The 11804-nt window shown below is 50.0% G+C and overlaps 1 protein-coding gene across 1 annotated transcript in view; it reads left to right on the forward strand.

Annotated features, from left to right (window-relative positions):
* The window catches only part of LOC307124244 (polymeric immunoglobulin receptor-like), a gene marked incomplete at its 3' end in the record, with an annotated part of 44152 nt that extends 32920 nt beyond the window's left edge, over positions 1–11232 (forward strand). The window contains exons 12-14 of the mRNA XM_079813291.1: positions 10560–10609; positions 10698–10853; positions 10987–11232. Of these exons, the coding sequence (XP_079669417.1) occupies positions 10560–10609; positions 10698–10853; positions 10987–11232 (452 nt within the window). The remainder of the gene's footprint in view (positions 1–10559; positions 10610–10697; positions 10854–10986) is intronic.
* Positions 11233–11804: the final 572 nt, after the last annotated feature.

The raw sequence follows: 11804 nt of genomic DNA on the forward strand, positions 1-11804 counted from the left end.
AAAACCACTTGCAGGCTGCCCGAGCCGAGATCAATGAGCTGGTCCAGCAAAGACATGACCTCAAAGATGAACTTGACCTTGTTCACAGAGAACTGAAACATTCCTATAAACTGCAAAGTGACCGGGAAGGGGGAACGCACCACACAAAGTTTCCCCCGACCAGCTGGTCCGCACCTTTCAGCCAAGAACCAAGAGCTGGAAAGGGGGGTGACAGCCCACTGCTCAGACTGTCACCTGCTAGCCTCCCCGAACCCCCGCCAGCAGCGGAGGAAGGGACGCCCTTCCAGGAAGTCAGGGTCAGCAGCCACGTAGCTCATAAGGACCTCTACAAGCTGGCCAGAAATATCCCTACTTTCAGCCCAGACCCTGCAGGAGGACACGATGTTTATGCCTATTTGCAAGACATAGACTTTCACCTGCAGACTGTCGCTAACGCGAGCACTTGGGACAGATTGTGCCTACTCAAACTCACGTCTAACCGGGACGTGCGTAGCTTTCTAGACCGCCAACCAGAGACTGTCAAAGCGGACTACGGCCAGCTACGACGAGCTTTAATTCGTGAATACTCTGATCCAGAATCAGTCCAGGGGCTCATCGCTGCTGTGGACCTCAGGCAAGGTCGACTTGAAACCCCACAGAACTTTTATAATCGACTGCGACATACCTACTTCGGCGCACGAAACGAACCAGGTATGGAGGAGGACCTCAGCTTCAGAACCCTGTTCCTCCGAAACCTCCACCCCACGATTAATCACCATCTGGGAGTTCTGGTTTGTCCACGCAGCATGTCCACCCAACAGTTAAGAGACTTAGCTCACAAGGCTTACACCAAGCAAAAAGCTATTTCTGAAAAGACTGTAAAACACCCAACCATTTGCCCTGTCTCTGAGCATCGCCCAGAGCTGACCCTAGAGGGCACCCAACAGAACCACAGTTACGGACCCGTCAACAGAGAGTCTACACCGTTCCAAGCCAGCAGAGGGCAGCATGATCGTGGTAATGCCCATCCAAGGTACCAGAACGATCGCTCCGGCCTCGCCCCCTCCACAACCAAAAGGGGAGGGGCACATGGGAAGCCGGCCGGCAACCCAGAAGGAGCCGAACCTTCTCTCCCAGAACGCCAAGCCCAGAAAACCGACGGAGGGACCACTCTCGACGTGGCACTGGTAAGCGCGGATCTGAGCCCACGGCTAACAAGAAAAGTACGGTCGAGTCCGAAGCTGCAGAACTGCTGAAGGTACTGAAGGAGTTTCTACAAAAGAAACCCCGCAAGACAGACAAGAAGGATGAACCAGACACCGCATGACTGAACCGGACGCCTGAAATCAACCTTCCTGACCTTTCTGCAACTGAACCTAACACCCAGAACAATGTTTCCCAACCACAGACTCTCGAACTAACTGTTGCACCCCCACACGTCAGCAACACCCACTCACTCCAGCTGACGGCAACACTTCCTGACCGAGACAGTGTCACTCCGCACACCAAGGTACATGAAAGTGCTGTCCTGGTTATCTGCACTCACAGTGAGACACAAGAGACATATCCCGACTGCCTACCGATCAACACACAGGCCCCAACACCCAGACTCTTGGGGAACCTGATCGAGAAGGGAATGGCTCGAAAACTCTACCTAACCATCACCTTGGAAAAGGAACTGAGGCTCGAAGCCCTGGTTGACACCGGCTCTGACCTAACGTTGATATCCGTTCAACTGTTTGACAAACTCAAATTTGAAGCACAGAGACAGAATCGCACTCTTAACCTTCACACGTGTAAGCTGAATGTGCAGTCGTACAGCCAAGACGACATCCAGCTCAAAACCATAGCTCCCATTCACCTGACAGTTGGGCCTATGAGTCTTGTACATCCTGTCTATGTGTCACCTATGAACACTTATCCGTTTCTCATCGGCAAAGACCTGCTGGACCGTTTCGAACCTTTACTTGACTTCAAACAGCTGAAATTCTGGGCACAAGTGCGAGAACCTCTTCCCCTCCAGACACACAGGTCTTCTGAGCAAGACTGTCAGGTCACAGAGGTCACGGCAACCCCAACAGAACCAGACTGTCAAGTCACAAAGGTCACGGGAACTCCTGCAGCCAGCCGTGAGAACACAGTCTCAGACCCAGAGCAAACTTCAAGTTCGCTACTCTGCACATTTCAGCTCACCATAGACTCTGATACCTACAGCCCCAAGGTCATGACTGACCTGCAGCTGAATGATATCACCACAACGAACACTATTCTAGCATTATGGGCAGACAACTCAGCCATTAGCCTCTCACTGTTCAATGCACTCAGGGAACACGCACCAGACCCGCCTTATGCCAGCAAGCGCACCCGTTTCCCTTTGAACTCACACCCCTCCTCTATGGTGTCCGCCAGAGGAATCTGTGCGCTGCGCTTGACATGGAATCATCGGTGCCTGACCCATTACTTCCTGGTCCTTCCGGACCCGCCCCACGATGTTTACATCGGAGCAGACATTTTGGTTCGCCTCCGGGCTCATGTGGACACGTTTAACGAAGTGGTATGGGCCCCATTGACTTTACAGCCACATGTTTCCATCAGCCATGACAACCTCATGTCAGGACAGACCATCCCTGAGGTCTGCACCCTAGTCAACGAACAGGGAACGGTGGTACCAGCATACACCAAAGGGGTCGCTGTTCGGCTCAACATGCGATGTGGTCAAACCTTAAACCACACGCTGGGTTTCTTCCAACCCTCACCTGAATGTGTGGAACTCGGACTCACACTTGAAGCCACACCCCTCACTGAAGTGTCATCTCGTGTAGTCTACATCCTCTTCAACAACTGCACAGCAACTGACATCAACATTCCCAAGGCCTACCGGCTGGGATGGCTAGTGAGCCATGACTTTCATGACTTTGAACTTGTACTACCCATCATTGGGCCCATTCCACCTGCACTGATACCCGAAGGGAGCACAGATAACACACTGTTCACCGCACCCTTCAAATTCATTGCCATCACGTCTGTCATGCCAATGACCAAAGACCAGGTGTGCCGAACGGAGCTGACTGAGGACAGTCACCTCACAGTATACACAGTCTCCCACCAGCCTGTCGGTGAGACTGATGACCCTGCCACACCTCCCAAGACCAACCTGACTGATGACACACATACGGAGGAACCGTACCCAGGTTTTGAGTCTCAAGTGCAGCAAATTCTACGAGACGCTGACGCGCTCCAGAGCGAGACAGACCGTCAAAGACTCAAACAAGTCCTTTATAAGTTCAAAGAATCCTTTGCCAAAGACTCTTTAGACTGCGGTCTCACCAACCTCCACACGGTGCGCATCCCAACGCACCCGGATGCGCCTCCCACTTTTGTCAAGCAATACAAGATTCCCATCGCCTCACACGAACCAGTGCAGGAGATCATCGAATCCATGCTTGAAAAAGGTGTCATCCATCCTTGCAACAGTACCTTTTCAAGCCCCTTGTGGCCTGTGCTGAAACCCAGCGGAGCCTGGAGACCCACGGTCGACTATCGGAAATTGAATCAACAGGTACCGTTGTCAAGATGGCCTATGACCCAACTAGAACAAGAAATACCCCGAATCAGGGGAGCCACAATCTTCTCTACACTTGATGTGGCCTCAGGATTCTGGACCATTCCAGTGCACCCAGAAGACCAACACAAGCTAGCATTCACATTCGGCAACCGACAATACACCTTCAACAGGTGTCCGTTCGGCTATGCCAACTCACCAGCTGAGTTCAACATCTTTCTGAACAAAGCCTGCCCAGACGCCAGAGTAAGAGGCAATCTGATCTATGTAGACGATGTTCTCATGAAGAGCACAATGGTGGCCGACCACCTGAATGAAATAGACTATGTTTTGAACCAACTGTCCGCAGCCGGTGCCAAGATCGCCCTCCACAAAGGACAGTGGTGCCGGACCAAGGTCAACTACGTGGGCCTGCTCATCGGATCCCAAGGCATTGAACCTCAGTCAAACCGTATTCATGCCATTCAAAACATCAAGCCTCCTACAAACGTCTCTGAGCTGCGCAGTTTTCTAGGGGAATGCAATTACTCTCGACAGTTCATCGAAAACTACTCAGACATTGCTAGACCTCTAACAGCCCTGCTGAAGAAAGACTGTCCCTTCGTCTGGTCAGACACTCAAGAATACGCCATGACGGCACTAAAAAGACATTTATGCACAGCTCCATGCCTTGCTTACCCCGATCCACAGAAGGAATTCTACCTGGAAGCCGGGTTTTCCGACCAATGTCTCAGTGCTGGCCTATATCAACGACATGACCAAGACAAAAAGGTGGTCGCATATGCCAGCAAAACGCTTCTCCCACCAGAGTGCAAGTTCTCTGACTGTGAAAAAGCTCTGTTCTGCACGGTGTGGGCCATTCAGCGATTCTCCAACTACATTGGGGCACAGAAAGTTATCATTGAGACTTGCCACCAGCCCGTAATGTTCCTCAACAGCCAACGCATCCGAGATGGCGTTGTCACTAATTCACGTATAGCCACGTGGTTAATGGCCCTCCAGGGACGCAATGTTGAGGCACGGTACGCACAAAATCACAAGTCTGCACTGGGCAATGGCCTGGCTGCATGCCAAAACTGCTCTGATAACACGCCTGCTGCTGCAGCGGATGCACAAGAACCCCAACAACAACAACTGACCTGTCACAGATACTTTGAACCGAATGCGTGCCAGGGCATGCCCACGGCCTACGTCGATGGTTGCTCCTACAACCACGACGGCGTCCTAAAGGCAGGTGCAGGAGTGCTGTGGGTGAACGATCAGCCGTGCACACCACAACACTTCAAGTTGGGCCCCCAGTCATCGCAATATGCAGAGATAGCAGCTATTCTCATAGCCCTACAGATCGCATCAGCCAATGACATCAGAGAACTGCTCATCTGCTCAGACTCTAACTATGCCAGACTCAGTTTCGTGTGCCACCTTCCAAGCTGGAAACAGAATGGTTTCAAGACCGCTAACAACAAGCCAGTCAAACACCAACACCTGTTCCAGGAATGTGACAACATCACAAGAACACATGACCTGACAGTGTACTGGAAGAAGGTAAAAGCACACTCGAAGCTACCAGGTCTCGACAAAGACTTGAATGACCAAACAGACGCCCTCGCCAAGACGGGCGCACTACAAGGTGACATGTGGGTACCCCCAAACCCCACATCCAGCCCCAACATTGCAGTGCTAACCCTTAGCAAGCGACCGGCACCGGCTACAATGCCCGCCTCGCAGCCGCTATTGCTAACTCCGCAGATTTCCAACAACGACATCGCGGATATGCAAGCCTCTGACACTGCAATAAAGACAATTCTTGACCACCTCTCTGACCCCTCCTGCCACCCTATCACTGACTCTGAGCTCACTGATGACTCAAGCCTCAAACATCTACATAACTCCAGACACATGTTGCGTATACAGGACAACATTCTGTGGTTTGCGCCCGATGACAGCACAACGCCACGGCTTGTGGTGCCACGGTCGCAAAGGGGGGTCATGCTAATGTACGCCCACGACACACCATGTGCTGGACACCACGGCACCAGAGCCACGTATGACACACTGAAACAGGTGGCATATTGGCCCGGGATGCAACAAGATGTGGCAGAGTATGTCAGAGAATGCCTGGTTTGCTGCCAGTTCCAACCAGCAAACCCGAACCACAGAGCCCCACTGCAACGCAGAGGGATCACGTTCCCGTGGTCAGACCTACAAATCGACTGGGTGGGACCCCTGCCCAGGTCCGCAAGAGGCAACAAGTACTTCCTCACGGTGGTGTGCCAGTTTACCAAATGGGTAGAATGCCTGCCAGCACCCAATGACACCGCCCAAACCACAGCATACCTCCTGATGAACCACATCTTCTCCCGGTTTGGATTGCCACTGAAAGTCAACTCAGACAGAGGCACCCATTTCACGGCCGAGTTTATGCAACAGATCTGGAAATGCCTAGGAGTACGGGCTAGACTTCACATCAGCCACCATCCAATCTCGTCCGGCCAGGTCGAGAGATCGAACCGAACGGTGGTCGCCATGTTGAAAAAGTATGTGTCTGCTAACCAGAAAGACTGGGATTTGAAACTCCCCCTCGTTCTGATGGCTCTCAGAGCTACCCCGCAGGAATCGACAAGGGTGTCCCCCTTCGAGCTCATGACTGGGCGGCAGATGACTCTGCCACTTCACTTGCTGTACCAACCCGAAGACTCCAATCTTGTCACCGCGTACACCACATTCCAGTACCTCGAGGAGCTCCATAGACACTTAAAAGCAACCTTCGCGTTTGCCCAGCAACACCTGCAGAAAAGCGCTGAAGGTCAGAAAGCATATTACGACCGGAAAGCATCACACCAGGAACTGGATGTGGGCGACAAGGTCTTGTATTACAGCTTCAACCCGCCACCTTTGACAGGCCCCCGGCGGCTGTCGAAGAAATTTCTGCCTCACGGGACGGGACCCCATGAGATTATGAACAAACTCTCCCCAGTAGCGTACCAAATCCAGTTAAACCGGGGATCCAGAGAACCAGTTCTCAAATGGGTCCACCGGAACCAGATTAAGAGACATGGGGCCACTAGCATAGAAAGACAGGGAGGGGCCAATGCAAGCTAAAACTCAACCGCCGTCACCGAAGCGAAAAGACTGTCCCATCCAACCCGGGACAAACCTTGCTGACCTGTTCCTTTTCTCTCTCCCCTGCTCCTCCCTACCTCTCTCACTCTCCTGCCTGTAATAGGATGCGGCTGTGGATCATCCTCCTGTGCCTCCTGTCAACCAGAGGCCAGCCGCCACCCGACCTCATCACACCAGGCCCCGCCTCGGGCATTGTATTGAGAGAACAACCGGGGCTCCTGATCACCAATTGCCGGACGCACACCCAGAAAGTGTACGTTCGACTCGACCCTCGCAACGTCTACAGAGCACACTACCCCAAAGCAGTAGCCCAGTACAGCTGGGCCGGTGCCCGATGGACAGAAGACTCTCTCCTCCATGCCGAGGCCGATGTCAAGCACATGCTCAACCAACTGGAGAAGATGACAGTCACCCAAGCGGAGTTAGGCGGACACAACCGCCGCTCCAAACGGTTCCTGGGAGCGTTGCTCGGACCCGCCGCCGCCGTTGGAACTCTGTTTAACATTGGCATGTCCAGTGTCAACGCAGTAAACATAGCCACGATAAGACGGCATGTGGCTGAAATTCAGACGGAACTCCCACAGCTAAAAGAGCAACTCACCACACAGAGTGCAGCTTTACAAACCGTCGGCCAGACATTAAGAGGAACGGTGGTAATTCTGAACACCCACAGTGTCCTGTTGAACCAGACTGTGAACTCCATGAAACAGCTGTTTACAGTCTTCCAGAATGACTTTGCTCAAACGCAGCTGGTAACAGCCTTAATGACTGACATGCTACGGGAAATAAGCTCCTCCATCGACAGCTTAGCCATGGGTAGAATACCACCATACCTCATACCCTTAAGCCTGGTGCAAAGTGTGCTGGCGTCTGCTATCAACACACCCGCCGACCCTCTGCAGGTACACCTGGCCTACTCTCTGGGTAGCGCCATTCCCCTTTATGTGGACCCCGAACAGAAGGAGATGGGTTTCCTTCTTAACTTACCCATCATCGAGCCGAGCCGAATCTACCGACTCAAAGACATTGTCAATGTGGGCTTTTGGAAGGGTAACACACACCTTAAGGTGCGCACTCCTGAGGTGGTCGCCTACCACGACAGCGATACACAGCTGTACTTAGCCCCAAACCTGCACATGTGTACCCTGACTAAAGACATTCACTACCTCTGCCCTAGCAAGCCCTTCCTCAGAGACAACACCGAAGGAATCTGCGGACTACAACCGATGATCAGCAACACCCGCTGCCCTACCGATGCCACGCCTCGTACCCAAGTCACCGAGACGCAGGCAGAGATCGTAGGTGACAGGTGGCTCGTCAACACTCCGGTGCGTACCGCTATGCTGATCTACGACCAGCATGACACCGCCACCCGCATCAACTTGCTAGACCAGAGCATGTGGATCCAAGTACCACGAGGGGCCATCCTCCACCTGGACGATTTGGCTTTGTACCATCTCCCAAGTGAAGAGTATCAGTCAGAGCTAGAAATCCCAGCCTTTTTCAAGGACCACGACTTCACCCTAGCTCCAGAACTAGAACGGTGGATTGAAAAAGGGGGGCCTCAGCTCATTGACATTGCTCCCCTCGACACAGCCCTCCAAGCATTGTCTCGATTGCCTATCCTGAGTACCTCACCTGTTGTCCAAACCTGGACCGCCGCTGACACTGCGCTATGTATCTCCATGATCATCGGCAATACCCTAACCCTGGGCATAGCCTTTCTCCTGTTCAGGAAGTTCAACGAGATGAAAACCTCTACAGCCAAACTCACGACAGCTGTGTCTGGAGGTCTCCGATGGAAACCCCGGAGGGAGGGTACCATGCCAGAAGCAGATGCGAACCTCATCGAGCTGGCTCCTCAGCCATAACGAACACCTGCTACCCAACCGTCCCAAATCACCTGCCATCCGACCATTGTGATGGGGGTTGTCCGATAATGACCACAGGACATCATCCGACAAAAAGGGGGATAACTGTAGCAACAATGACCCGATTCAATCAGATTTTGGGCCGAATACATCACCGGATGAGGCTTCTACACACCAACTTGTGACTCTCCTAATCAAATCAGACATAGACAATGGGGTGTGTGTGTAAGAGATATCGAAGTTAATGAACAACCACGATGTCCGCCAGATTGTCTGAGTCTAAAGAATGGACCATCGAATTGTTCCGCCTAAAGGCATTCACATGACTTTACTCCGCAAACACACATACACGGAGAGCGCTGAAAGAAGACAATTCTTGCACAACACGTGTTACTTAAAACATGGGACTTAAAGAACTGTCTTAATGATGTTCAAATATATATAATCCGTTGATTTCATGTCTTTATACAATGTATTAGAATAACTAGGATGTTTACTGTTGCCAATCAAAACCTGTATGCCAGTAACTGTGATAATCTTGTATATCTGGACGCGCAAATCGCAGAATGACCGTTCTTAGTATCTCTGTTATCGCAAAATTATGACTAGGCCAAATTTGGTTCAAAAATCAGATTTTGATGCATAATTTCAGAAATACCAGCTTTCTAAAGAAAAGAGGCTTAGAATTTCCACCCTATTGATTAACTCAGAGGAGGGGGGTTCAGAGAACAATGGAACAATCGCGCCTTCTCGAGAAGATCTCTCCACGGACGTGATTGGATCTTTCCATAAGTCGGGCTCGGCCAGTCCATCTATAAATGCAGAAGTTATCATTAACTCCTTGCGCTCTGCCACTACGAGGAAAAGACGACCCTGGCCTTCGGCCCCTCCCCTTGAGAGAAGGACCCCTTTGGCACCAAGCCAAAAGAGAGAGACGGACCTGCAACTTCTGGAGCGACTTTCCTGAACTTCACAGAAATTCTCCGGACTCACCTCCTTAGCGAACTTCCACGACGATTCGAACTCAGACACGTACACGAGAAAGCCTAATGCAAGTATTATATTTCACCTTTAACTGCTTGTACGAGGTTGTCTTAATTAATCCTGATTCACAAAATCATAAATGTCTGAAGGGTTTTGGTGAAGTGATTGAACTGTCTGTCTGTCTCTCTCTCTCTCTCTCTCTCTCTCTCTCTCTCTCTCTCTCTCTCTCTCTCTCTCTCTCTCTCTCTCTCTCTCTCTCTCTCTCTCTCTCTCTCTCATCTCTCTCTCCCTCGTGGATTCTCTCTTTCCATCATTCTTTTCCCTTTGATTTTATTCGTTAAGTTTGATTTTTCCTTGTTTGTACCATATCGTTTGTTTCTCCTATATATATGCATATTTACCCCCGTGTGATTCGTAGCTTTGTATTCTATAGTGTTTTATTAAAACTCAATAATTGCATTAAACTGAATCCTTATTGTTTTGCTCACAAATCTCGAAGTCACTGAAGCGTAAGATCTAAGCTACCCATTTAAGCTTGATTTTCATGTATTACTACTTCAGTAATACAAATTGTGCAAACATAAGAGATATTATTTGTCCTGATCAAACAGATCAATGTTTCTTAAGGTTTGTAAGATTGATAATTGATGAAGAAATCAATTTGGATAAAGGTTACTTTTAAATGATTAAAGGTTCCGTTATACGTTAATTTTTCTGTACAACAAGCTAATAATATTCATAAACTCATGAATATTCATACCATTTGAATTAATTATTCCCCAAAACTTATTGTTGTTACAAGCACATTACTAGTTTTTAACCTTGAGGTTCCATGAACGTCTATATCGGACGGGCAGAACACGTCAAAAACAGACGTCATAAAAACTTTCATTCTGGCTCCTCAGTGGACGTCTTTTCAACATAGGCCTCTAGGGGCAAAGACATTGAAAAGACGTCTTTTGGACATAACTTTGCTCAGTGGGTACAGTTAAAATCATCTCTCATTTTCTCAGTCTGAGATGTTGCTCTTGTTCACACAGGCATCATTTCATCATCAGACAGCAGAAGAGAGGCAGGAGATCATGAAGTGGTGAGTTTCAGGACTGATCTGTGCTTCATATTGGAGATAAAGTGGTCATGTGTGCTGTACATTTGAACGGAGACTTTGCTTCTTACAGGCTCAAGAAGAGATTCAAAACTCAGATCCTGCATCAATTCCTCTCTATTCAACAGTACAGTTACCCACAACTCCCTCTGATTCACAGAATCCACTCTACTCAACAGTACAGTTACCCACAACCCCCTCTGATTCACAGAATCCACTCTACTCGACAGTACAGTTACCCACAACCCTCTCTGATTCACAGAATCCACTCTACTCAACAGTACAGTTACCCACAACCCTCTCTGATTCACAGAATCCACTCTACTCAACAGTAGTTACCCACAACCCCCTCTGATTCACAGAATCCACTCTACACGACAGTACAGTTACCCACAACCCCCTCTGATTCACAGAATCCACTCTACTCGACAGTACAGTTACCCACAACCCCCTCTGATTCACAGAATCCACTCTACTCGACAGTAAAGTTACCCACAACCCCCTCTGATTCACAGAATCCACTCTACTCGACAGTAAAGTTACCCACAACCCCCTCTGATTCACAGAATCCACTCTACTCGACAGTAGTTACCCACAACCCCCTCTGATTCACAGAATCCACTCTACTCGACAGTACAGTTACCCACAACCCCCTCTGATTCACAGAATCCACTCTACTCGACAGTACAGTTACCCACAACCCCCTCTGATTCACAGAATCCACTCTACTCGACAGTACAGTTACCCACAACCCCCTCTGATTCACAGAATCCACTCTACTCGACAGTACAGTTACCCACAACCCCCTCTGATTCACAGAATCCACTCTACTCGACAGTACAGTTACCCACAACCCTCTCTGATTCACAGAATCCACTCTACTCAACAGTACAGTTACCCACAACCCTCTCTGATTCACAGAATCCACTCTACTCAACAGTAGTTACCCACAACCCCCTCTGATTCACAAAATCCACTCTACTCGACAGTACAGTTACCCACAACCCCCTCTGATTCACAGAATCCACTCTACTCGACAGTAAAGTTACCCACAACCCCCTCTGATTCACAGAATCCACTCTACTCGACAGTAGTTACCCACAAACCCCTCTGATTCACAGAATCCCCTCTACTCGACAGTATAGTTACCCACAACCCCCTCTGATTCACAGAATCCACT

The sequence above is a fragment of the Gobio gobio genome, assembly GCF_949357685.1.
Source record: "Gobio gobio genome assembly, chromosome: 3".
NCBI classification, from domain to species: Eukaryota; Metazoa; Chordata; class Actinopteri; order Cypriniformes; family Gobionidae; genus Gobio; species Gobio gobio.